This window comes from Phasianus colchicus, chromosome 19, assembly GCF_987193195.1.
Source record: "Phasianus colchicus chromosome 19, bPhaCol1.hap1.1, whole genome shotgun sequence".
NCBI lineage: Eukaryota > Metazoa > Chordata > Aves > Galliformes > Phasianidae > Phasianus > Phasianus colchicus.
The window spans coordinates 8,687,591-8,715,411 of NC_143454.1; the positions used below are offsets into that span (position 1 = coordinate 8,687,591).

At 40.6% G+C, this 27,821-nt stretch overlaps 2 protein-coding genes across 11 annotated transcripts in view; one reads left to right on the forward strand and one right to left on the reverse strand.

Annotated features, from left to right (window-relative positions):
* NTNG2 (netrin G2) overlaps positions 1-2,107 on the forward strand; it is a 40,042-nt gene extending 37,935 nt beyond the window's left edge. For 2 of the 7 annotated variants that reach the window (XM_090121316.1, XM_090121317.1), the window contains exon 13: positions 323-2,107. In XM_090121316.1, the coding sequence (XP_089977442.1) occupies positions 323-546 (224 nt within the window). In that variant the 3' untranslated portion in view covers positions 547-2,107. The remainder of the gene's footprint in view (positions 1-322) is intronic. The other 5 variants (XM_090121318.1, XM_090121319.1, XM_090121321.1 and 2 more) reach the window with 3 other exon arrangements.
* Positions 2,108-7,650: 5,543 nt separating this feature from the next.
* SETX (senataxin) overlaps positions 7,651-27,821 on the reverse strand; it is a 29,015-nt gene continuing 8,844 nt past the window's right edge. For all 4 annotated transcript variants that reach the window (XM_031601763.2, XM_031601765.2, XM_031601766.2 and 1 more), the window contains exons 10-26: positions 23,249-27,748; positions 22,530-22,629; positions 20,696-20,872; positions 19,900-20,129; positions 19,281-19,448; positions 18,585-18,738; positions 18,069-18,170; positions 17,483-17,595; positions 16,767-16,838; positions 15,925-16,074; positions 15,311-15,418; positions 14,299-14,486; positions 13,861-13,953; positions 13,057-13,221; positions 12,466-12,564; positions 10,044-10,131; positions 7,651-9,244 (exon numbers count right to left, since the gene is read on the reverse strand). In XM_031601763.2, coding sequence (XP_031457623.2) covers positions 8,444-9,244; positions 10,044-10,131; positions 12,466-12,564; positions 13,057-13,221; positions 13,861-13,953; positions 14,299-14,486; positions 15,311-15,418; positions 15,925-16,074; positions 16,767-16,838; positions 17,483-17,595; positions 18,069-18,170; positions 18,585-18,738; positions 19,281-19,448; positions 19,900-20,129; positions 20,696-20,872; positions 22,530-22,629; positions 23,249-27,748 — 7,308 coding nt within the window. In that variant the 3' untranslated portion in view covers positions 7,651-8,443. The remainder of the gene's footprint in view (positions 9,245-10,043; positions 10,132-12,465; positions 12,565-13,056; positions 13,222-13,860; positions 13,954-14,298; positions 14,487-15,310; positions 15,419-15,924; positions 16,075-16,766; positions 16,839-17,482; positions 17,596-18,068; positions 18,171-18,584; positions 18,739-19,280; positions 19,449-19,899; positions 20,130-20,695; positions 20,873-22,529; positions 22,630-23,248; positions 27,749-27,821) is intronic.

Sequence of the window (27,821 nt, forward strand, 5' to 3'; positions counted from 1 at the left end):
GTGGAGGAAAGGGTGAAGGAAGGGGTGTCCCACAAGGGGTGGCACTTCCAGAGAGGTGGAGACCTCCAACAAGGAGCGCTGTCTCCTGCCCACCCCACGGTGAGGGCTGAGCTCGGTCATTCCCCTCAAATCCAAAGCAGCTTTGAAGTCTGCAGCCCCAAATCTGTCCTCCTAGCACTGGGACCGGTCTCACTCTGTAAGGGTTTGACAATGGAGCCCCTCGGAACCAAAGCAGAAAACCAAAACCTTTCTGGTTCCTGCTGCGCCCGAGGGGTTTCACGCCCCGCAGCACAACCCCACCACCACCCCTCCTTCCCTACAGCCAACGTCTGTGACGACGAGCTCCTGCTCTGCCAGAACGGCGGCACCTGCTACCAGAACCAGCGCTGCATCTGCCCCGTGGGCTTCAAGGGGGTCCTGTGCCAGCAGTCACGGTGCGAAGCTGACAAAAAGGACTGTGATGGTGCCTCCAGCACACGGGCCGCCATCAGCACCGTCCTCCTCAGCGCGCTGGGTCTGCAGCTGCGTGGCTGGGCTGACCTCTGAGCCGGGAGGAGGGAGCCCAGCCGAGGCACAGCACCGAGGATTCAGGGAGTGCAAAGCAATGGTGGATCTCCCCACCAGCTCCTCTGCCTTCCTTCACGCTAGGACTTGCACAACGTCTTTCAGCCACTTTTCAAGCAGCTGAAAAGCAGGGCCGAATCCAATCCTGACCACGGAAGCACGCGGGGCGGCCGCAGCGCAGAGCTGATGGCTGAGCAGCAGAGCAGGGACTGCAGCAGAGCCACGCGGATAACGGCCGTCCTTCCTTCCCCGCTCCGCACAGGGCGACCCGGGGCCCTGGTGCCATAGTGCCGCAATCCAAGGGAGAATATATATTTTTTTTTTTATGATTTATTTACTTTGGTATAGGTTGGGGTGTTCTTTTTCTTCCCTTCCTCTTAGTGTCCCGTTTCAAAAAAAAAAGCCTCTCATGATAACATCAGAGTCCCACAGCACCACAAGGAGGGGAAGGGAGGGAGGGAAGAGGGGACTCTGCTCCATCCTGCTGCTCAGCCCCGCCGCCAGCCGGGCCTGGCTGCTCACATACCGTTGCCTACAGCTCTAGTTGCTGCATTGATTTTGTATCTCATCGCCGGGTTTTGTTTTCTTGCACTTACAGAGAACACAGGGGCCATTAGGCGTACGGTGCGTAAGGAGGGCAGTGTCTTATCCACACATTTCCGTATAGCGTACGGTTCAAATCCTCTCTTTTTTTTTTTTTTTTGTAGAGACTTATTTTTGTTTGAAGTAAATGTTATAAAGGAACCACAACTTAAAGGGACATTTTGCCATGAGCGTTTGATTATGGTGTATCCCCCTACAGTAAAGCAACTATCAATTGCTGCTTGATTGCCACGTTTTCCTTTCTGCGTGCACAGTTAATTACAGGTAAAAACTAATTTTTTTTTTTTTTTTTTGATTCATAACGTCCTCTTGTGTTTTCTGAGTCACTGGCAAGGTGAGGGAGAGACGTTGCTTCATCACTGAGGGGCGTTAATTATTTCTCCTAATTACTTTGCTGAACTTAGGTTGCACCACTAGCTGTAGACAATGAACGATGTATTAAGCCCCAGCCTCGTGCTGAAATGCCATTTCCAAATGAGCCTGCAGCTGAAGAATGCTGGGCAGCCCAGGGGTGGTTCTCCAGGGGATCTCAGCTGCCCAACCTCCCACGTCATCCCACAGAGACGGGGCCATGCTGCACCTTGGCAGAAAAAGCTTTTAGTTAAGCACTTCAGGCAGCCTCAGCCTGGGACTTCAGTGTAGAGATTCTCATAGAGAATCATCGTGGAGGAAGCAACATGCAGTCAAGCATGCCAAAGAAGGCAGGAGAAACCCGAGACAAGAAATAAGGGGATCATCATCAACACAAGAACTTTGGATACGATGCAATTAAAGCCATACTGAGCAAAGAAATTCGGTGCCTGTTTCGAGGAGCACCTCAGAGGTGGGTCACAGGACTCAGTTAATCTACTACAGAAGCAATGAGGGTTAAATTCACCCTGCTGAGATCTGATCCTTGAGGGAGTGGGCTGACACAAGCATTTCCTCCCTTTAATGCAGCCGTTTGCTGTCTGTTGCCATTGACACTTTGCTCTTTCCTTATACTTTCTTACTCAGAGATATTTCAAATCCTTATATGTTACTGTTCTTACAAGTAATAGCACAGAACAGGCTGTAACAAGATCAAGGTCTCTAATGACATTTCTGGAAGGTGAAGCAACACATTCCCCTTTCCCTGCACTAGTGTTTTTCTCTAGCAAATTAGATTAAGCAATGGAAAATTTACTACTTCACAAAACCATATCCCAGACGAACTGCAGCCAGCAGATTCCCTGCAAAAGCACACTTATGAGATGCAGGTGGGAACATGCCAAGCAACAGCAGCACTGAATTCCCATCGAAAATAACCACAGAAGAGCACAACAAAGCTCAGAACAGCCAAGATTACTGAGGGTGGTATACCAGTAAACCAAGCTTTTACGAGGGGCTGAGGAGTTTCCATTGTTTGACTGGGTGCTGTTTGTTGGGGTTTCTTTGTTTTCAAGACAAAACATCCCCAGCTTCCTAACTCAGTTCCAGAGATGGTCCCACCTCCCCATCAACCCCAAATACTGTGGTGTTCAGTCCCTGGGCCTCTTTAACCAAAGCCTGATGAACTGCATGCAGAAATAGAAACTTGCAGTGCTAATCCTCCTGTAGCTATATCCTGTGCAGCTGTGTCCTGTATCAAAGGACACCTGAGAACTGCAGAAGGTGGTGGGCAGAGCAAAAAAAACCAAGAAACAAAACACAAGTCCACCCAATAGAGCTGGAAGGGTGAGCTGTGGTTGCAGACTGGGCAGTAGATTGCACATTCAAGCTCCTCCATGAAGCCAGCCCCACTCGGTGCAGCTCCAGGTACTGCTTCACCAATCCAGTTGCACTGAAGAACTCACAGTCACAAAATAGAAACCCCTCCAAGACGAGAAAAAAAAAAATCACTCTCACAAAACCTGGCATTTAAGAGAATAATGTAAATTTACAGAGAGCTTCAGCGCTGCAAACCTATTAACTAGACATTTGTTAGCACATAGGTGTTTATACCAAGAGAATCAGGCATTATTGAAATCATACAGAAAGAAACCATCACAGCAAGTACCTGCAGATCTGAAGGTTCTTCTTAAGATAGAGATGTCTGTGCATTAATGGAGAAGTTGTCCAATGAGCTCGATACCTCACTAGTAGAAGGCTGAGCTGACAGGTACTTCTCCTTCCAAGGAAAGCCACTTGTGCTCTTTCAAGAGGTTTTCACATCAGCAGCCAGCATTTGATTCCTTTAAAAAAGTTTTTAGATTATACTCCTGTCTGCAAAAAGGGGACCTCTTCAAACAGTACAAGTAGAGCTTTTGATTTTACTTGTTTACCTCAAATTCTTCTTTAACTATTGAAAGTACTGAAATCAAAAGCCCCAGACAACAAAAACTGCCTGATGTGATGGAGGAAAGACCCAGCTGTAGAGAAGCCTACAGCAGTTTGGCTTCATGCACATTTACATGCTCACCAAACAGAAGTGTGACACGTCCACGTGAGCTGGACACAGAAACGAGGAAAAAAAAAATTCTGCCTATAGGAACTTACCAGGTATGCTGGTTCTCCATTGGTTTTTTGCTTTAAAGATGGGGAAGCAGACATCTCACCTCTGAGAGCGATTTGTGACCCTATGCAGGCCAGTGGAAAAGCAATCCATTAGTGGCAGAAAGTGCTAACTATCCCACCAACCATTTCTATTCCGTAAGCAGCTTCCATGAAGCATCCCAAATAAAGTCAAAGGGGGGAGCTGAGTGGTGTTGTCAGAAATAAGAGCAGATCTGGGTTCTGAAGAGATTTCCATCACCATCTTCTCAGCACTCCTGGCAGAGATTTGGGGCGTTCAGCCGCTGTCGTGCAGGAATCACACACGGATTTCAGATGCAGAGAAGAGCTTCAGACTGTCCTCAGGGCTCCTTTTATCATTTTGATTCTCTAGGTGTCATAACAAGTTTCACTGCAGGGTGAGACGTGTGAGGAAAGCCTAAAGATAAACCCGTTTTTACCACACTGCTGTTTTCTCCTGGCCTACAACACAACAGAGGTCCAAGAGCTCCACCCTACTCTACTCCATGCAATTTCAGGGATTCAAGTAAAGAGATGGGAAGCTCTCTTTGTAGCCGAGAAAGGAGATCTTGCTTGGTAAAGCAGTGAAATCGGGACAAAGCAACGTAGTCAGTCAGGCCATACAACAAAGCTTTCTGCCCTTTCTTTGTACTGAACGTACTCAGCCTACCTTCGTTTTCATTTCTACCATTATTTGCCTGGGAGCTGGCGGCAAATTAGTCGAGACCTCAGCAATCAGGAACATATGGCTAGAAGGTCTCATGTATCAGCAACATTCAACGTACAGGTCTGCTTAGCTTACATTTATTTGTATTAAAGAATAACGCATTTGGCTCCTTCCCAAGCATCTTAAAGACAAGAAAGGAGACCTAATATACGACTTGGGAACGGACTCGTTGTGGCAAGAGACTGTATTATATTGTTAACATTATAAATTCCATTTACAATACAGCAGCCATTTCATCCATCATTTATTCATGCAGACTAGAGAGAACGCCTTGCATTTTTAGGACCACGGTTCTGCTTACTCTTGGTATTGTCACAGTCCATAGGCTGTGAATAAAGAACCCACTTCTAGCTGTTGGCCACTTCTCTCCATTCGATAGGCAACAAGTAAACTGCAACACCTCACCACACTTCAGTAACTACAAAAATAAAGTCTCTTAAATCATTGGGTTCCGATGTTATTTTTTGGATCTCACCTGAGGCTAACAACATTTAAACTCATTCAGTGTTTGGAAACAGTTTTTCTGGGCACAGCTGTCTCCCAATTCCTGTGCCTTCATTTACTGGATCCGGCTGCTAATTACACACAGCTCATCTGTGAGCCAGTACTGTAACCCCTCACACCTCACCAGTACCACCAGCACCGAAATGTGAATGTAGACAAGAGTCTGGGAAGAGATGCTGATGGTTTTGGGTCTTGCTTCGGCCTCCCCCTCAGCAGCACTGCACTGCTCCCATGACTACCACCCACATCACAGATATCACCTGCTCTCAGCATTACTCAGCCATATTTGCCACTGCTACCACAACAAGAAACATAATGCCCCCCCTCCCCCCAGTTTTTTCTCCAGAGTGGGATAATGCTCCAGCAAACTGCCTGCCTTCCTCTGGTGGGTTGGCAGATATCTGTAGGTATAGCTAGCAAAGGCATCCTTCCATAAGCACTCAACTGCACACTGCACGTGCAATGATACACAGGTAAGGAGAACTGAACAGGGAAGCCCTAGGTTGGATATCATCAGTATAGATACAGCTATGGTTTGGAGTAATGGCATGGAGTTACACTTCACCTCTACTGGAAAGGCTGCTTTATGTACAACCAAAGGACTGATGAGACAAAAACCTCTGAAAACAGCCCTGTGCTCACACAAGGGATTTTCCCTTCTCTGTGGTGTCAAGGACCAATAGCATCACACCAGGAACTTTCCTGCACTGAGAATTAGGCTGCCAACCACACAGTTTCATTCCCTTAATGGCACAGGCTGACAATGGGAGGAAAAAGCTACTGCTGAAAGATCAACAGTTTGGGGGGTTGGACTTGTTGATCTCTTGAGGTTCCTTCCAACCTCTGCAATTCCGTGATGCTGTGAACTTACATCAGACAAAAATAAAACTAGTTTTAAATAAGAAAAATGCCTGAGCCACTGACCACACCTCAAAGATGATTTATGGAAAAAACACAAATTATAAAATCACATGACTTATATGCGTATGTAATACAAGAAAAAAAATGCAATGTTAAAACAAAATTCCTTCCAGCATGGAGTAAGTACAGTTTCAAAAGAAAACATGCTCTGAAATACAGAATGCTTAAGCAGAAAGAAAACAAGAGGAGAAGCCTTAAGAGAAAATTCCCTTGACAAACTTCTATTTAATGGCCAGAAAAGCTTCCTCTCATTCACACTCTTGCCAGCTTTGTTTTATTTACAGAAAGACAGACTTCACAGCTTCCACAGCTATAGGGTCTTTCAGCAGCTTGCAGAACAGTAGCCTTTTTAATGTGTGAAAAAACAGAAGACAGGTCAACACAGCCCCAGCAAGCAGAGTCAACAGGTTTAAAAGACAAAGGTATTTTAAGTGTTCCTATTGACTTAAAGGGAGAATCCAGCCCAGTGTGCTATCTCTAACATGGGAGTGACAGAACTGCCCAGTTCATGGCAGTAAAATAAGCAGCCTTCATTCTCACACACAGTGTGCAACATCGAGGAAGAGTGACAGCAGTTTTAGAAGTGCATATACTGCTGAGAAGAAAAGGTCGGGGTTCACTGAAACAATTAAGATTGCAACACAGAATAACTGAAGCTGAACACCATGCATACTCTGCTTTCCCTTCACAGGCATCCCAAAGGTCAGAATTCTCCCATCATCTTAAACGCACTATATAGCCCAGTGAAGGGGACAGGCACAGTGACTAACAGCCTCCCAGCACACCTACAATGCAGTTGTTGCTACTAAAGCACATTTTTCTGAGCCTGGATACATCAAGCATGCAAGCTATCCCAGCATCAATTACCACCTGAACTGCTACACCATTTTGTTCAGTAAGCCACTTGTGTGTCACTGAACTGGATCACACACCACTCTGGCAGCAGGATAAAAGAACAAAGGTAGCACTAATCACTGCAATGAATGTGTCAGGACAGAAACAGAAATATGATGATGGTTAAAGTCTGGCCAGAGAAATCTAGCAGCTCATTTGCTCAGGAAAAGCCATTGCCATTACGGAACCAAAAGCACCCCCACATACTGCTTAAGTGTATGTTTTTCAGTACTTCACCCTACCAGAACCTGCCCCCCAATTATGTGACAATGCTTCCATTTCAGGTGCAAGATTCACTTATCAGAGCTCACTCACAAAGGTAACATTGGTTTCTTTTTAGGTCTCAGATCTCATCAGGCCACAGCAGTCATGGTACAAACTGCCCTTCTAAGTCAGAGTTAGAAAGGGATGGCAGGATACCAACCTGGTTCACAAAGCACTGAAATTGAACACAAGAGCCTGGAGATAGCAACCTGGCTTGCAAGCAAAACCCCTAACTCATGCTACTGCAGCAAGGTGCCACACTCGTGGGCAGAAGCATGCAAGACTATCTCCATGCAAAACTGCATGCATTACTGTTCACTTGCTTAAGGCAGACGCGTTGTATTCCAGAAGAAAAATTAATACTTCATTCTTAAGAGAAATAATTCCACTTTTATTGTGAAATGTTAATGATGACAGGATGCTTTCTTAAAAATAGGTATTTCTTCCCCCCTGCAACCTCATTTTACTGGTTACTTCTTCTTCATCAACAGTGAGAAGAATCCAGTAGTAACACTTAGAATGAACCGCTTCTTCTTTCTTATCTCTAGATCTCCAAGAGCAACATACAAAGAAACTTAAGTGTCATTATCAATAAGTGTTAACTAGATCTTTGACTCAGATTCCACAGTCCTGTGGATTATTCATCACAAGGACTCACTGGGTTCAAACAGACCTCCCAGGCTTTAATCTGCAGTTTGTACTGCCACTGCAAGAGGAAAAGGATTCCAGCTGACGAAGCAGCAAGAGCAAAACTCAAGGCACATTTATATAAACGAAAGCTCTTCTGTTCCTATAAAAACAGGCAATAAAATACACAAAATAAGTAGAATTCTCTTCATTCAACCAACGTACATCTGCCTTCAGCCTTCCCTGAGGCACTAGTGGAACACGAGGAAGACTCATCGTTACCACGTTACCAACACACACACTTTTCTATTAAATAAATTAGACTTACTGGTACAAAAGGAAAACAGTCTGGCTGTTTTTTTTGTTTTTTGTTTTTTTCCCCTCTTTTTTGTTTTGGTAAGATTAGGTCTGGGTTATTTTTTTTTTGCTTGTTTTTATACTTTGCTCTTGTTCATTAAAAAAAAAAATCACATAGCTAAGAAATCTGCATTTGCACAAGGAAATGAAAAGTTATATTTGCCCAATTAAATCTTAAAATAATTTTGCATACTGTACAAATATACAACATTTACAACCTTAACTTCCTAGATGACAAAATTCACTGCCATTCCAAGTAATGCAACTCTCCAACTTTTCTCTTCAAAAGCTCTTAACTGCCAGATATAGTCCCTTTTGTAACTAGAGACATTTAAAATGATGGATCTTCTGACAGCAGTAGTATTACTGTAAGAGAGTTCCAGGTGTACTAAATATTTTAAAATACATTCTTTGTTAGATAGAAACCTGGGAATAGATTTTCAGTAACGAGCCAACACTGAAGTACTGAAGTCAGTGAGAGATCCTTCTTCGCTTGGCACTGCTGGAGTCTGTGCTCACTGATGACGACTCCGACGTTCTCCTCATTGAAGTACGTGGGTCTTTGTTCCACTTACTGCTATTACACTGACCTCTTTCACTGCTGGCTTTTGAATGGCGTTCTGGCAATGGAGCTCTTGTCTCACCCTCTTGTTTAGCTGTGGAAGGCAACGTGGAAGGCATGTCACACTGCCCCTTTGTTTGTTGGTGCTTCTTCGATGGCTCCGTTCTGGAAATCTGATCCCTGGCAGCTGAGGACACATCCAGACGCTGCTGCAGCGTTGATTCTCGACTGCTCTGGGCTGACTGACTGCTGTGTTTTGGGTCCTGCTCCTTCCCTTTCGTTTCAGTTCTGCTGGCCATACTTGCCAGCCTTGGGTCCCGCGGTTTCTCTTTATCAGCAGGGAGTGCTGCAGCCTGCACTGGTGCAGAGATGCTGGCTCTCCGGGAGTCTGCAACCTGAGTTCCCTGTGCCTGCTGGGACATTCTGCTTCCCTGTGTCACTGCATGGCCAGGACCAGCAGCAAGTTCCCGTGGTCTGCTGGCCTCCCTTGGATTTGCAGGCTCAGCCACCTTCCTACTAGAAGAAGCAGCCTCTGCCAGAGGAGTTTTCGTTGTCCCCGCTTTGGTGGGAAGCTGGCATGGGGGATTCTGTGGTGTTGGTTTGAGCTTCAGAATCTTAAGTGCATCTTTCTTGTAGCTTTTGTCTGATGTCTTGATAATTGCACCTCTTCTCTGAGCGTCCTGAATCAACTCGTTCCAGTCTTTATTTTCCTTAATTGTAAAAAAGAAAAAAAACCCACCCACACCAAAAGAAAACATTTATCAGAAGGAAAACAACACATGGACAGAGGTTTTGGAGGATACAAAACCCCTTCAATCAAGGTACCTGACAACCGTAACGTAAACCACAAAATGTTCCTTCTGGAATAGAAGGATCTAAACTTTCACTGGCAAAACAGCAATAGGCACTCTGGCTGCTGTAACACAGGGAAGGTTACTTTCAGCAATCTGAACTACTCTTTAAGTGATAATTTCTGCATCTATGAAGGCCTAGAGTATTTCCAGTGTGAAATGTGGGTCTAATGCCCCCTAGTGATGTAGCTAACCCCCCTTGCAATGGAAAAAGGAATAAAAACCAGAAACAATAAGACACAGTCTATTCAAGAGTACTTCTGCACATTTCATAGAACCTTTATGACACCCCCTCGCTCCCCCAAAATATGCTTATCTGTTTCAAAAACATTTGTTTCAAAAAATACCACCAAATAGTATCCTCAGAAACCACATGGCTATACAGAGTAGCGTCAAAAACAATCTGAACATCAGGGGAATGTTTGGGGGGTGTTTTGCAGTTTTTAATCTTTCCTTGCTCTAGAATCCTATGACAACTGCAATAAGTGGAAGAACAGTAAGGATCAAGAAGGAAAACATCTCTGCCATCATTTTATCCTGCCTATCTTTGAAGACTCCGTTCTTCAACTGTAGAGACCTGTGTTATAATTTAGTTACTGAAAATACTGACTCGACCTAAAAGGGTAGTTTACAATCACTTGATTAACACTGTACCTACCATTAATGTTTTCAGTCTTCCAAGGATGAAGAGGCTGAATCTGGCTCGGGTAATTGTAACATTCAAACGCTGAAGACTTGCCAGAAACCTAGGAGACATGACAAAATGAACTCCTGAACTACTTCTTGGAAGAGACTTAACAGTGGTAAGGAAATATTCAGTTAATGTGAAATACATGTGAAATCTGTGAAGACAACAGAAGCAGCCCATGACCCGTTCCCAGATGCCACTGCAGCCCTGCTTTACACGAAGGGCTTCAGATGAACTGCTTTTTCTTCTTTCTCCACTGACGCCTTGCAGGGAATTCCAGTCCTTTCCACCTCTTACCATCGATGTTTCCTTTCTTAGTGCAAATCCCCTCTTAACGCCAACTACTGCTTCCTTACATGTTCCTCAAAGTACAGAAGTCATCAACCTCACTTCACCTATCAAGACTTTAAGCTTCTTTTTGACCTGAACTGAAATAGATTAATAATATTCGGCATGATTAATGGAAAAAATTTCTACTGAAACGCTGAACATTTCCAGATTTTATTTTAAAGGTGAATTACTCTGGCAGAATATGAAGGAAAACCTGCTAAATCATGCTTCGAGATCAAAAAAGCACAACCCTTGCAAAAGAAAATATTCATGTTGCAAGCATGAGATTACCTAGCCTGTTTCCGTGGGATCACAAACCAAGGTGCTGAAACCTACAAATAAATGTTAAGTGTATTCTTGAACACTGATTTCTGTTAGAGCTTCTTCCCCAACAAATCCTCAGAGTGGAAAAAAACAAAAACATCTCTCAGTTATGAAACTTATATTCCTCCCCTAATGAAAAAGTTCCCCAAATGCACAGCTTATTCTGTACTAACAAAGTTTGCAATTCAAAGACAAGTCTCTGCACAACTTAATTTGAATAGATCCAACACCAGTGCCTAATAGCAGTGATGATGCTGCTGAACAGCAGATCCACAATACCTGCAGCAAAGACTGCAGAAGTCACAGAACCACACCAGAGGATTTGACCACTGAGTGAAAAAGGACAGAGGCAGGGGAGCAGACCCAACAGCACAGATGATTTAGATCTATAGGTCTTGAAGAAGAAAAAAAAAAGTGGTTTTGAAAGAACTTCATAGTCTTAACAGCAAAAAAGATGACAGGTGGTTTGGTCTAAGGAAAGGAAAAAAATCCTTTAACCATCGTGTCTTTGGAGAGTTTTTTCCTCCTTTTGCAAGGTACTTTCAGAGCAAATTTAATGCTGGACTAGCAACCTTGGAGACCAAAATACTTTGGTCAGCTAAGAGATCAGCAGTAATGGTGATGGCAAACTTTCCCAGCACATCTTGCCAATGACACTTGACTTTGTAGCAGAGATATCCAACTCATCAGTACATACAGCTTTTAAGGCATACCACTGCCAAAGTTTTATTATGTAAATCTCCAGCACAGTAAGTTACAAAGTTTTGTTCTGAAAGAACAGATAGAGGTTATGTCCCAGGCCAGCCAGAAGTACTGGCAGGTTCTAGCTGCCTTCAGTTTCCAATCTCAATCAACTAGATTAAGACACCTTCAGAAAGCATCATTGTTTAACACAATTTGGGTCTTTTATCCTTCCCAAAGCAGCACAGGTCAACACAATTAAAAGCCCTTAAGCTAACAACTAGGAAATTAGTACCAGAAAAGCATAAACAGCTTAGTGAAACCTGGTGTGCGGAAACAAAGATTTCTGTTTATGTGAACAGCCTTCCCATAGATTAATTTAAAAGCTAATGAACTAGAACGCAGCACACTACTGCCATTTCTAAATTGAAGCAATCAGTGAGCTACAGAGAATATTATTCAAGTAAATTAAAGTAAATTAACAACTGTGTAACTGTTGTCTGGAGGGACAAACAGTACACCTGGCATTCAGTTCCTTCTGTTTCAGACTGGAAAGAACCTACATAAACTATCAAATCTGCAAGCTTAATTCCAGACTTTCTGCATATCAACGTAGGCATGCTGCTCTACAAATCAAAGATACAGCTGCTCTGCATGACATTCCCAAACTACGTAACTAGTTGGCAGTGCTTTTACAGACAGAATGCTGTATTAACAGTATAACAACGGTGACAAAAAACGTTAAACCACAGTACAGAGTAAAAGCTAAAAGCAAAGTCCTGCAGTACACTAAGGAGCCTACCAAAACTAAACAATGACAGGCTAAAACAGACGTGCATTCATCAGCATATAATGCAGAACATACTTAGTGTTTCCCACACCCTATTTAGGGGGGGGTGTCAAACCACTAACGTCAATTCATGCAGATGGCTTTTCATCTGCTAGCTGTGGTGACTTGTTCTCTAATAACTTTTCTACTGATAATGTAGAAAATATAATGACAGAATCTAGAGTGTTATTGGAAATGAGACTTGGAAATCACTGGAGATGGACATACCCAATTGACCCTTTGGAGCTGTTTGCCCGGACACACGTCACTATGATGCAATCCTTTTCCCGTCCCTGAAATGCATCCACTGTATCCACTTCTCCTGGGCTGTTGAAGAAAATATTAATCAAGTCATTAAGTTGTTAGTTGGATTTTTAAGCAACACACTGATGCAAATGGCCTAAGCTATCCTGAATGATCAGCTGTCAGAACTACTCAAACTAAGTTTCTGCTTCTGAACTTGAGAAGATGCAGTGTATGAATATAAAGCAAAATTTCCTTTTTTGAGGCCAAGATCACTGCTAAAAAGCTGTTCAGTTCCACATCACTTGGAATTTTAGATTTTCTTTCAAGTCAGCTACACTCAGAACAGCAATATAATCAAAGCACACAGACAAGCAATAACTAAGAAATGGTACAAAGAGACCACATTTGTTTCAAGAGAAAAGGTTGGTAGTGTCCTTTTTTAAAAACATTACCAAGTGCAGATTTTGGCAGTACACACAGAAATTTTAAAGCTTTTGCTGTGATTTTAAGAGGATAATCAAAAGACTAATACACAAGAGTCACTTCCCATTCAAAACATCATGGTTTATTTACCTGTTATTCCTGAACACTCTGTCTAGTTCCTCTTGAATTTTCTTTTTCTGTGCACTGTAAGGTGTAATTATTCCAATGCGACGAAGACCTAGATCCTTCCTTTTTTCTTTAATTGTTCTAATTATTTCTAACACCAATTTCACTTCTTGGGGATTACTAAAAGAGCTGAACAAGAAATGAAGGAAATGTTAAAAAAAATACATTTGACAGCTTCTGAATTCAACAGTTCAGCCAAATTGGAAGTGGAATTGAGATTCAAAGACCCCCTTGGAACTTTCAGAGCTTCCTTCATACAGATGTTCAAAGACCTTTACAAGCAGGCCTTGACAAGGTACTAACAATGAGAAATGTTAACCATGAAAGGCTGCACTTCAGGCTCCCTTAAAACTATATAGCTTTGCTTTCCTCACAGAACATACAAAAGGGAGGACCGAGCCTGCCATCTTCTGGTCTTACCTCAGCATGCAGCTGTGAAGAAATAGTAACTAAAAATTAAAAATAAATAAAATACATCAGAAACTCAAACCATCTCTCGAGTTAGTATAAACAGTAAGGATTCACTGGCATCTAGCAGACAGTCACAACAGAATTAAAACTATATTCAGGTAAGTAAATAAACCCCCCCCCCCACCACAAATCAACACCTGCTTCCAGCAAAATTCTTCCATAAATCAAACCAAGTTGAAAATGCAGTTCTGGTTACTTAATGCACACTGGAAACAATACAGGAAAGAACACAACTCTTTGGCTGGTAACTGATGCTCAGCACATGTACAATTTGGCAGAGTAGACTGCAAGACTTACTCTTTGTCACGCTCCTCACGGCCATCTCCTACATCAAAAACAAGATAGGGCTGGAATGGCCACTCTGAAGAACATCTGTTCTCTTCTGTTGCTCTGTAAATAAGTTTCATCACTAGGTAACCACAAGAAACTGATGCATCATTTATTTTCACCATCGTTTTCATAAAAGCGACCTTCAGCTATTTTTCAGAGCTCTTAATTTTCACTGTTACCTGGATAAATTGAAACCTAAAAATGAACTCCATGCAGCAAAGAGTACGATCCTCTTTGAGTGAACTAGTTATGTATAACAGCAAGCACTAAGAGATTAAATGCCAGTCTCCCACTAAGCATCTTTCCCCACAACCTGAAGAATTTTTAAAATAAAAAAAAATCCTGATATGAAAAGGCTCGTTTGAAATCCCCAGTGCTCAGAAATCAGAACAGACAGCTACTCACTTGTCAGTCTTTAGAGTCCTGCCATAAACATAACTGGATGGGAAAAGGCAGATGTCAGGGTGCATTCGGTACTGCACAGTCAGCTGCACAACTGGCAGACGTCGTATAAGATTATTCTGCACTTGTTCTTCCAGGTGTCTCTGTAGGCGTGCCATTAAGGACTGACCATAGCCATATTCCTGAGCTTTCTGTCAGAAGGAAACATGAGTGATTTCTGAGGAATTAGGTCCAAATTTAATGATAAAAATTTGCTTTTTCGACTTGAAACTATTTGATATTTTGAAGTTCTAAAACACTGATGAAATGACAACACTTGTACTTCATTTTTTACATTTGCATCTATCCTTTCTGAAATACTGCAATTTTAAGCACAGTAATAACGAAAAGAGAGGTCTCCCAGCTGGGACCTCTAAATAAGGACTTAAGTTCCAAAAAAAAAAAAAAAAAAAAAGTGCTTCTAAAAAAGGCAGTCTGTTTTTCCTCTTTTCTTTGTCAGACGTTTAAAAGACTTCTCTCTATTGCTAGATGCAAAATAAAGAGTTCCTGTATGTTCATTCTTAGAACACACTGATAGGGTAAGAAAGCCCTCACACAAACAGTAGCCTTCATCCTAATCCTGCACCCCTTAAGGAATGTGACAGTGGATAAAGCTCACAATGACACAACAGAGCCTGCAGCAGTGCACAGTCAATCACAAATGAAGTGCCAGGTTGCATGGAAGTTTGTGCTACCATAAGCTATTCTTACTGGTGCAAGAGATTAGCTGCAAGTCTACAGAAGTCACGCTCACATCAACATCAGCTTCACTAAGACATCTGAAGGCAATATCAATACAGGCTCCTCGTAACACACTAAACAGAAATTACTTGGCAGTATAAAATGCTGTAACCTGACAGACACCGTGATCTGACTTCAAAGTGTTTCTTTTTTTATCTTTTATATGTTTTTTTTACATGGTCCTTACATTATACCCACTAGATAGTACAAAAAAAAATACAGTTTAAACACTTACTATTGATTTTATTGTGGGAGGGAGCTGCCTGGGATCTCCAACAAGGACAAGTTTATTACAGCGATGAATCAGTGGAATCAGTGTTTCAACTTCACAGGACTGCCCTGCCTTTTGTACACATGAATAGGACAAAAAAGCACAAGTTGTAAGCAAAGGAGTGAAGGTATTTAAAGTGTTCTGTAATACCAGTTAGATTTAACAAAAAAATGCTTAAAAAAATTCTCTAGTAAAAACTCAAACCAGATTATTATTTTATTATTAAACATGCAGAGCTTCCCAAGCAGATATAAACATAGCAGATATAATCATATCAAATATGAACATAACACAGTAGTATACAAATCTCTATAGCAAGAACCATACTTGAGCCATGATTTTTAAATAAAAGCTGTGTGATGCTTTAGTGACAGCCAAGTCAGTAAAAAGAAGCAATCAGTAGTTATTCTTTCTTCTCGTTCTGTTTGGCAGAACAGGCTGGCTATCAGATAAAATGTGGGGACAGGGTAGTCAGCCCAGATCATATTACATCAGCAAACAGCCACAAGTAGCCTAAGCAGAGAACAAGGAAGACTTCAAGCACGGAACAAGATGAAATTCTAAATAGCTTTACTGACCTCGTCCACAATGACACAGCTGAAAGGATCGAGTCCTTGTCGCCAAAAAGCAGATTCCAGCAGACCTCCTCCGCTTGTGCTCAGTGTGCAGCAGATTATATCAGACTCCAAGATGATATCTGTCTGTACCTTCTGAGAGTGTCCCCGAACCTTCAAGTACAACAGAACACCATGTATTCTCTTCTCTTTTTGCTTTCATCAACCACCCTCAAGCAATTTTTAACCGCCGGGACAGTTCTAGCTGCCAAACCAAACACGAGTAATAGATCATCCCAATGAAACTTATCTCCATGATTGCAAATGGAAGTCACAAAAGCTGACTCTAAGCAGTACTCTCACTTTAAAAATCACAGATCAATCCTACTGAAGTGGCAAACTTTTGCCTCTACAATTATGCAATCTAACTGTGTGTTTGCTATCAGGTTTGAAAGTGCAGATTGGCACTCCCCCCTTCCACGCACAAAATCTCTGGCTGTCACTTTCCTTAGAAAGGCTTAAGCATACCTCAGCTCCAGCAGGACTGCAAGAGGCATGAAAGTGGTGATGGATGTAGGTTAAATTAAATGAAGGTTGTGAGCTCATTTTTATGTTCTTCACCCAATATGCCACATTTCCTTTTAAATCCACTCGCTAAGAGAGAATTCTCAAATCATTTTTCTCCTCAACACAACAGCCACAGTACTCACATCTGGCAATCCATAACTTAAAGCAGCTTGTCTTTTACCTTTACTTATAAACACTGCCAGCTACATCAAATCCAAATCTTCACCACAATTAAAGGATACTAAGTATCCAAATACATTACCTGAGGTTTATTAAGAGCCCTGCAGATAAATTCCTACCTCTTTCAGTTGAGAAGCAAGTTGCTGTCTCTCCTTTGAAAGTCTGCCAATTTCATCATCTAGCATTTGACTCTACATGAGGAAAAAAAAAAGAATCCACATAATATCAGGAATAATTAACAGCACATGTTCTACTTATCTTTCTTCTTCCCATACTATAATTGATCATTTAGACTGGTCCAGACTGTCTCTAAATATCAAACATGTCTGAAGAAGTTGATCAGTTTCCTCAGAAAATTGTCAACATATTCACACTTTGCAACACATGACACTGCATTCTCACATTTCTGTGCAAACAGAAAAATGGTTTACCTTTAGAAATCTGTAACTTGAAAACAAATGCCAACTTTTTAGGCAAGATGATGGAAAACTTCCAAGTGCAAAACATTTCAAATGTCAGAATTTAAAGTCATCTTACTACTTCCCGTTAAACAAAACAAAGCTTTGAAGCACACAATGAAATTAAATAATTAATAGATATGGTTGCACTGAGAACTAAAGGGTGGCAGAACCAAATGAAAGTTGCTGGGCATTAGAGCAGTAAGTTCCATAACCGCGTAGCTGAAAACATCAGTATAAACAGGAAAAAAAACCAAACCTGAAGTTCCTCATTCCTTATCTTGGATGTCTTTAAAAGAAAGCATTTTTCACTCTTTGGATACAGTTATGAAAAAAAGAAACCCACCCAAACAAATATAACACTGTCAATTTTTTACCTCCCTCTTTTCACATCTGTGCATGGCACGCTGACGAGAAAGCATGTCCAGCTTCTCATCCAGAGCTGCTTTTTTCTTCTGAATATCCTGGTCCCGGTCAGTTGGCTTTCGTTCTATAATAAATTGAAGGAAAATCAGCAGGGGGAATAGTTCAACTGGTTACAATAACAGCATTACATCATTAACAATGAACAGAAAGTCACTTTTTGTTGCAGTTTCCTTTTCCCTATCGAAGTCTTTTATCTTGGACAATAAAATGAAGATGATGCACTTTTCTTGGTTTCAACTGTAGCTCTCAAATGCTGCATAGTAATGTTGCTTAAAAAGAATGGCTTTAACATGCATTTGTTATTATTTCTTTAAAATGGACAAGACATGGTGTTGCTTAATTTCCAGGGGTTTTACTTAGATCTTAGGCCACACATGCTCTGAATGCTTATGAAGCACTCTGGCACAATGCGTGCCGTTGCAGAAAGAAAATCTTACATCTGATTTTTTTTTTGAAGGACATACAGTCCCAAGCATATAACATCATCCAGCTCTTAAATAAAACGTAAAGAAAAGCCCAAATTTGCACGCTACTTACTCATTCTATGTTCAACTTGCTTATCCAGGCTAAAAGCCCGGACTTCACTGTTGATTGATCTTTCAGCACCCAGTCGCACTAATTTGATATCACCGCAGTTTCCTGTTTACAAAAATCAGACCCAAATTACTTTTAAGATTGCTTTAATCATCTTTGCACTTTAGTTTGAGAGGGGGGGAAATAAATAAATAAATAAATAAATGTAACAACAGCAGTACTGGTAACACTATATTTAAATTTTTAATTACTTAAATATGGTGATTTGATAATAACACTAAGAAGAAAGGGTAAATGTCTACATAAAGTGCAGTTTACTTAAAAAAAAAAAATACATCTTTTTAAAAAGCAAACTAACAGTGGGAAAAGGATGCAGCATCAGTCATGGTCTGCAAAAGAAAACAGCTGTACAGAGCAACACAGAAGTATTACACCTAACCTGAAGGAGAAATTGCAACAACTGGTTTTGTCTACTTAACACAGAAACAGATTTTTTAATTTTTTTAAAATAAGCCTTACCCAAAGGCTCCTGTTTGTTTTGGCATTTTTCCTTAAATGCAATGATGATCTTTTTCATGAGTTCATCAACCGCAGCATTGGATGGTGCACAAACCAGAAAACGGTTCTGCTTCATCCTGGCATTTTTTTTACTTGTTTTCTCATTCCTAGTGTTCTGGAGATTAATTAACAATAAACCAAGACAGGCTCTTTAGATTGTTTCCACTTGTATTTCAGAAGTCAGACAGCACATTCAACCTAATCAGCATGCAGAGTATAGGTATGTGTTACTTAAACTCTTTTAAGGTAGACCTCACATTGAGTACAGCACTTCATTCAAACAAATATCATTTCCACGAGCTCCCTTCAACAATTATCTGAGGGATGCTAATACAAAAACCATTAAACTGGTCAGGTCAAACAGCACTGTTAAAAATATCTTAATACTTTGATGTATTACTTTTAATAAAACGTATTTTCAGCAAATTTATATTCTTTTTTAATTCTCTAAGTTCTGTGAAGCAAATGTTTTCCAAAGCATCCAAAAAATACTATTTACGCCATTACAGCCTATTCTGTTCTGGTTTAACTAATGCAGTTTAATGAACTGCATCCCTAGTCATCATCACTGCCACTCTTCCATTTAGCTTAAGCTACCACTGACTTGCATTGAGAAACCAAACACCCACACAGGATGGCTACATCACATTCACCTACCTCTCTCAACACACGAGACAAAAGTCCAACTATAGTTTTGGACTTCCCAGTTCCAGGTGGTCCATGGATAAGACAGATTTTGGCAAGCCCTGGATGTTGCTTTACCATGGCATAAGCTGTTTCAATGGCTCTCTTTTGATCTTCGTTGTATTCATTCATACAAAACGTCTGAAGGAACCGACAGGAAAATACTGACTTAATGCTGATTAAGCATTATATAATCCCAGAATGTTCCCTTAGCTAAGGCTCACAAAATCAAAGTGCATGGAAGCTTTTGATAGTAGGTTTGCTCTTAGACACATACTCAATCCTGATCGAAAAGTTGTAGCGATGCTTCCTCTATAAAACTGCATTACCTTTCCTACTCTACACTTTATTCCCTGAACAGACCACTCCAGCAAAGAAACAAAGGTGTTCTGTTGCACCTCAACAAATTCAGCATCATCTCTATTCACCCAATCAAGCAACTCTGAAAACCAGAGTGAGTCAGTGCTTTTGAAACCTTTCTTTTCGCCCTTGGTCACCTCCAAAATCAGCATGCAGAATCAGTTTTGCAAAATTCACAAGATCCAATTGCCCGCCTACCATTGCTATCACTTTCCCTAGGCATAGGACTTACAGCATTTTCTGAAGCTACAGGCAAATCTCTTGGACAGAAATCACTGTAGCTTGGATTTATGATGGGTTTAGCCAGGGGACTCCTGCTCAGTAGTAGCAGACCTTTGAATGATCGCTGTGTGGGCACTAAGGAACCAACCACCACACACTTCATTTGACTATTTATGAAGAATGACAAATTTCCTTGAGTTTGTACAGAAAGATGACAGACAATATGTTGCTCCATTTGTCCTATTAGAAGAAAAGGGAGGAGAAATGACAATAAAAATTGTTAATTCAAAGAATATTCAAAATGATTACTGAAAGATATTCAAACAAGTTACATAAAAATATTGTCAGAATTAGGAGCTGTCTTCTATTAGACAAATAATTCTTGCCAAAATAACTGTTTTCTTTGGGCAGCATTATTCTTGATATTTGGTAAACCTTGCATTTCACAGCTCAAGTTACAGAGGACCGTGAAGATTTTATGCAGTGATGTCACAGCAATTCATGACACCTCATATCTAACAACAACGCACTCCTAAAGATGCACAGCACTTACCTATGAGTTTCTGCTCTTACAAAAAGTAAGAGCATGTGTATTGAAGTCTGTAGAAAATGCACCAATGTAGAAAAGCCAACCAAGTCTGTATATTCAGCTGCTGGCTTTTTAAAAAGTTTCTAGCATGTAGTAAGCATGCTGACACGCTGAGCTGAAACAACAATATTTCCTGAGGTAACTGCTACATCCCTCATCAACTGGCTCTAAAGAAGCATTTCATGGTATCATTTTTATTTCTGCCCCAATTACTTACTGGTTAAGCAGCCAGATGCACGAGAAAATCGCCTCACAAGACCAACATGATTCACCAGGTGGTCCTCCACCTCACTGTCTTCCCCAAAGGCATCTTTCTTTTTCTGGCCCACCAGAAAGATTAAGTCATCCTCCTTCGGATGGAGCTGCTTTGTCAAATCACTTTCCTCAAAACGAGCTACACAAAAATACATTTTAAAGTTAGAATTGTTTAAAAGGAAAACAGGCACAACTACTACCCCACTAACAAAATGCTACAATTAACATGTTACATATTTCAGTAATACCTACTTGATAGCTGTTGGAAATTCTCAGAATCAGCAATTTTCTATCACGCAAAGACCTCAGTGAAGCAGCAAAGTTTTTTTTGTTGTTACTGCAATAGTGGGCATGTGCCTCTTTGTGGCAAGGGAGAAGAAACACTTCTCATTATATACCTTTTCTCTCATTGCAGAGAATTACCCTCCTGCTCCCCTACTGGCTAGGTAGGGCAGGCTCACAGTCTACATGACACATTTGCTAATCCATTTTTCCATAAGATCTATCACCAGCCCATTAAGATCACTTTGCACTTTCCTATGGATAGAGGAGGGCAATATTTCTTGAAGCTGTCATTACCTGTCCTTATGTCAGACCTTCCTTACTCTGCTCTGTATTTTTGCCTTATCTCTCACTACTTACAAAAGCTATGTTTAAGAAAAAAGAAACTCTTATCAGGAAATAGCTAAAAGGTTGCTAAGCCCCAGTTCCTGATTTATGATACCTCGTCTCCTGTGATAACAAGCATAACTTTAATTATACATTTACATTTATTTAGCAGCCTTTCCCTCTTCAGTGAGTGTGTGTACTCCTCCACAGAAGTTCATATTGTTCATGTTTGGTAACTGTGGGCATTGCTCAAGCCCTTTGGATTAATTTCTTACCCTGTTCAGCACATCCTAGCCTCCATCGTGTTCTGCCTCTCGGTGCCCTTCTTGTGAAAAACAATCTATGTGGCCATTTTAACCTACGCAGCCATTTTATAAGAAAGTTATACATTGAATCATGGCCTATATCTTGATCTTGAAAGCTTCCACTGCAAAAACACAGTCTAACTCTAACAAAGCTGAAGACTATGAGACTAACTCCATGCTGCACTGTTCTGAGCCACGTAAAAGCAAAACAAGTCAAGAATTATTTTATTTGCTAGAATAAGATGAAACAACATTCCAAATGAGTGAAACTATCCCAACACTATACAAATAACTTTTGTACTGAACCAATCAAGATGAAGCACAAGTTCCTTGCTAAATGCTTATTTCTGGTTGGTACATTCTGTAAAGCGCAAATTAAAGATCCTTTCAGTATATAAAGCAAATAAAAACTTCATACATTTGGTGAAGCAACCACAGTAGAAAAGGTGAGAGGAATAGAGATGAGATCCCTTAGCAGTTACATGGCAAGAACAGATAGAAAAACTAGAAGTAGCAACGTCTGGATTCCTACTACACTGCTACTCTAATTCCATGACTCAAGACCGCACTTTCAGAGCTGAAGAACCATATCAGCAAACAAAATGTATCACATTCTAAAAAATCAGTAAGACAATACACCTTATATTCACTCAATACATCTATATCTGTATTTTGAAAATAAAGATAAATAGTAGAGAAAAAAAAAATCATAACCCTACCTTCCTACAATTATTTTGAATTGACATGACACTCAATGCTTATATCAGATGCTTATTTCTACCTTTAAGTACTTTGCTTGTTATTAGGCACTGTCTAAATAAAGACAAAGTTTCATTTAAAAGCAAAACAAAACAAAGAAATTACACCAAACATCACACTTACCTATAAACTCTGCCGTATTCAAATCCGCACAGAAGTTCTGTAAGTGGAAGTAGTAAGTCTTGTCTTTCATCTTCTGGTTTTCTACCCACTCCTGTACCAGCTATGTATTAGAAAGTAAAAGCTACATAAAAACACTTAGAAGGATTTAGGGATTCAGAAGAACAGCTCATCACAACTCCAAGTGCTGTCAATCACAAGATATATGCAGGAAGCAAAAATGCTTTTACGTTTCCTGCCATTTTAAATACATGTTTCTTACACAGCCCTCTGAAACAAATGTGGATTTTTCTGCCTTGCATCCTCACGCACACCAGCATTATCCTGGTATTAACTTAATTTTTTTTTTTTTGTCTTATTTCAACTGGAGAAGAAAAGCAATGACTAACCTTAAAAACATACCATTTTTTCTGGTTTGTTTGTTTGTTTTGTTTTTTAAACACAGAGGCTGTCATTGAAGAGTCTCAGTTTCAAAATAAAAAAAACTGCTGTTTTAAGCTTTAAATATTATGAAGAGGAACAATTTTTTTTAATATCCCCTATTGCATGTTGTTGGGAATGCAGACAAAAAAGCCTTATTAATTGTCCCAAATCATTCCTGTGTTCAGATGAATATCTGAACCAATCAAGAACATTTTTGTAATGTAAACAGAAAACGGTTTTATATCTCTTTCCAAATTTTACTAGCTATAGTTGATTAAAACAAACTAAGACAAACTTACTGTTTCAAAGGCATTTAGCATCATCAAGGGGAAAAACGTATTAAAATAGTCATTGTATCCCTGAAATCTGATGGGAACAGAGGCGACTACAGATTGCAGGAGATAATTTGGAGGTCCAAACTGCATGGAGTTTGCAAACATTTCATAAGTCCATTTCAGAACCTCCTTAACAAAAATATTATGATCGTGCTGCTGAGCGCCAAGAAAAGAAGAATAATGCTCTGCTCGGACAGGCCCTCTGGAAATATTTGAAGCATTGTTGATCTGTGTATTTCGTGGCTGGAGAACATTATTAGAAATACGAGGTTGAGGAATATTACTGGAACTTGGAGTCCTGCATGTTTGATTTCTTGTTGGTGTAATCTTTTCACTCAGTGGTCTCAACACAGCAGGTTTTGCAATGCTAGCTCTGCTTTTTAAAGTTTGTGGTTGTTTTTCAACATCTTCGAGATCTTTGCTGAAGGCTGCATTTCGTGAAGAACTTACTGAACTGAAAATTTTAGTAGTGGAAGGTTTTCTTGGTGGCAGGGAAGAAGGCTTAGCAAACAGGTGATCTGATTCTGAATTGGTGGACGAATGCTTGCTACAGCAGTCTCCTATTTTTTCCACTTTTCCCATACAGTCTTTGTACTTACATTTCACAACAGTCAAGGGCTCATTCTGCTGAAGGCTTTCAGTGCTATCTATTTCCATTTCCTCTGTTCTTATAGTAGCTATAGAATTGTTTTCAGCATCTTCATCCTGTGAACACAATTCCATATCCACAGGATCTAACTGAGTTAAAAATAAACCATCATCATCACTGTTTTCATCTGGTTTGCACTCATTTTCTTTTGAAGTTGTCATCCCAAATTCAGGCTGGACGATGCAACCTTCTTCTGGTTTACCTTTAGCATCTCCAACAACTGCAGCAGAACATGGACTTGAATTCATAAGTGCACGAGGAATCATTACATCACAGTCTTTTGTTCTGCTTGAGTCTGAACAACTAGAGACAAGTGTAGTTTGCACAGCCTCCTTCTCCACAGAGAGGCTAGTGATACGTTCTCTCTCATCGACAGATGGATAAAAAGTCACTCCTGGTTTTTTTTCTCCTTGCTTTTCAACAGATGGCTCATCAAGACATTTAGCCTTTTGTTTGATAGACTTTGTATCCATCGTGCTAACTTTTTTGCTTCTATCCTCAGAACTCCTCGAAATATTTTTCACTCGAACACTTTTGCCGAGCCTTGTTTGCTTTAAAAACTGAAGGTCTTGGCAAGCTAGCATTTTTTTGTTAATTTGCGTAGATAAACTCGGATGAGCAGTTCGTTTAAGCTTCCCCCTCTGAGCAACTCCAACCTTCCCTGCAACTTTACCATAACTACGCAATTGAGCTAGACTATCTAAAGAGCGCTGGGATAACTCAAATGCTTTGCGGGGTGCCTTTTTCAGACCAAGCTTTTCCACTGTTGATGTTGGTGCAGGACACTGCCGAGCTTTCTTTGGAGGAACAACAGCAGGCGTTGTCCTGCCAGGCTGAATTTTTTTTAACGTACTTTGAAGTAGTTTTTTAGTTTGTGTTGTATTCAGAGCTGTTGTTTTAGGACTTCTCTGAATGGTTCTTGCTACCTTAGATTTAGCTATATTTTTACGTGGGCTCAGAGTACTTTTCTTAAGTGCCAGCTTTGAAGCTAATGAGATACTGGATGTAGAAGCTCTGGGTTCCGTCAAATCTGCATTCAGAATTAAGTCTTTATCAACAGTAGTTTTGTCAGTAGAGTTCTTCACTTCATCTTTTACATCTTGTTTAGCAGAAAATTCTTGCAAAGCTGAATTAGTTACTTCTGTATTATCAGTTTCTTTCTGATGAGTATTTATCTCCTCCCCTGTCTGGTTTGTTTCTTTTTCCATGGCATCATCACTTACATAATCTGTATCATAACCCCATTCATTTGTGTGATCCTTCAGTAAGCCATCTGAATGACTGCTACCAACCGATGTTGAAAGACCGTCTTGTTTATATTCTTGAGTATCCTGCCAAACAGAAAAGACATCAACTTCTGTTTCAAACTCAAAGTACTGAGAGTCACAGTCTTCAAGTGGCAAGGGAGAGTTTGGCATCTTTGATTCTGATTTGCTACCTGTAACATCATGCTGCATTTCTGATAAAGGTTGCTTTTCAGGACACGCATTTTCATTAATTTCTTTTCTTTCCTCATTGACAGTAATATTGTTTTCTTCATCAGAAGAGTCTAAAATTATAATGATTTTATTGCCATGGCTATCTGTATCACAGAGAGTCTGATTACTCTGGGCATCGTTGGAAGATCTTACAGCACTTTTCACTTTCCTTTTAACATCACATGTATTATTATGCATTGAACTTTCCTGACTTGACCATGATGGAAAATTGACACTTTTGGCATAAGCAGCTAATGACAATTTACTGAGATCTTTATCGAGCTGGGAATTTGTTAAAGCATTATCTTCAGAAACCATCCTCACAAAATTCTCCTCTTCCTTCCCCTCTGAACTGTTTTCTCTCTTGAAATATTTTGAGCATACTATCAACTTTTCACTTGATTCACATCTGATTGTCAGTGGACTGACTGGAAGAGCAGTGTTGGACATAACTCCCTTATTTTCAAAGCTAGATGGAACATGACCACTCACTGAATTTTTAACTGTACAGGATGACTTTGAAATTTGACCTTTACGGTCACATTTAACTAGGTCTCTTAAATTAGGTTGCTCTTGGTCTTTAAGACAGACAGACTTCAACAACAAACTCAAGTCGTCTTTGGTGGATATGTTCTGCAGCACGGTGTCACTAATATTTGCAAGCAAAATACTGTTATCTTTGTTTCCCTGCATGCCAGGTTGATTTCCAGGTTGATTTTTAGCAAAGCTGAAGCAGTCAAGTGGCATCTCTTTTTGTTCCTGGTTTTTGGAGACCAGCCCGTATTGAAAAGCACTTTTCTCCCACGTACTTTCAGAACTCCTTGAAATATTTGCTGATTCTCTGTCTTCATTTTCACCCACAGCGTTTACTCCCTGATGCTTGCAACAGCCTTTCCTCATACATGAACTGCCAGTGCAAAACACAAGTTGCTCTGCTTCTGAAGCACCTGTTGCAGAACCACAGTTTTTCAGATCCGCTATTTGAGTTAATAGTCTAGAGCGCCCTTCAGTATTGCGTGTCTGAAAATGAAGATGCCCAAGCCTATGCGTATCTTCTTTAAACTCTGAAGAGGAACTAGGAGACGCTTTTCTTCCCTGTACATCTGAGCTGTAAACATGCTCTGGAGAATCAACACTAGTTTGAGCAGATAGATATATTGGTGATATAGCTTCCGCTTCCTGTTTGTTTTCCAACACTCCACTTCTTCTAGAATTCAAACTCTGAATACTTATATTAAAGCCCTGATTACCCACATCACAGTTCCCTGACATAAGACCACTATTCCTATTTTCCTGAACTTTCCCATGCATTTCTTTTGCAAATGATTTCTGCAGGCATCTGCACTCCTGAGTTATCAAGTCCGTAGGTTCCTTTTTAATATTTACCAAGAGGCAGTCTGTAGAGGTCAAAGATTTTGAGTTTTTAGACGAATCTTTACAATCTTGTTCCCAGGCACTATTTCTGCCAGTGAAAGAGTTATCTTGACAACGTCCATCCTCACCTTCCTTTGATATGAAGGCAACTGGTGAACAAAGGTTCTCTCTGCCATGCACACTCATCTTATAACCATCACCAGGTGCGCTCTTCTCTTGCTTCAAAGAAACAGTGGGTAAAGCTGTAGAGTTTGCATTGTTTTCTACAGACACATTCACTGCTCTGCTCTTTAAGCTTCTTATAACCTGCTTTAAACATATTTGTAATTCCTGAGTTTCTTGGATGTTCAGCTGCCAACCTAAAGATAGATTTCCTCGCAGAAGGAGATTGAGTTTGTCTAAATATTGCTTGCATAGTGCATGCTGACCGATCTGATAGCCTTCTCTAAGAAGGCTGCGTATCAACTGCACACAAGCATGCTGCACAGAGTTAGAAGCCTGTAAAGATATTGTCGATGAACCTCTAGCATAGCTGCCAGCTGCTTTTTCAGTACACCGGGTAAATGCAATTGCTGGAAGCTTAGCACATCTCACCACTGCTTCCACCCATTCTTGAGAGCTAATCCACAGCAAATGCAGGCACTTCTTGTTTCTGTGTAGTTCAATAATTGACACCAAGATCAACAGAAAAAATTCAGAAACTTTGTCACACCGCTGGATTCTTTCATTGAGAATATCCTTGATTTCCGAACAGAGGTAGTGAATGACCTCTACTATGTATGCCACACCCAAGTCCTTGAGATCCATTAGTGACTGAACAAAAGGGATGAACCACAGAAACGTGCTGTCATGGACACGCATATCTCTGCCAATATCAGACTGAAGCACATTAGCCAGTGTTTGCATATCTTCATACATGTTGGGGCAGTAGTCTGGACAAATAGCAGTTTTCCACCCAGTATCCTGAAAAATAAATTAATCATGAATTATGATCATTATTCACATCTTCACAGTTCAATCTGCCTTTGTTTTCCTA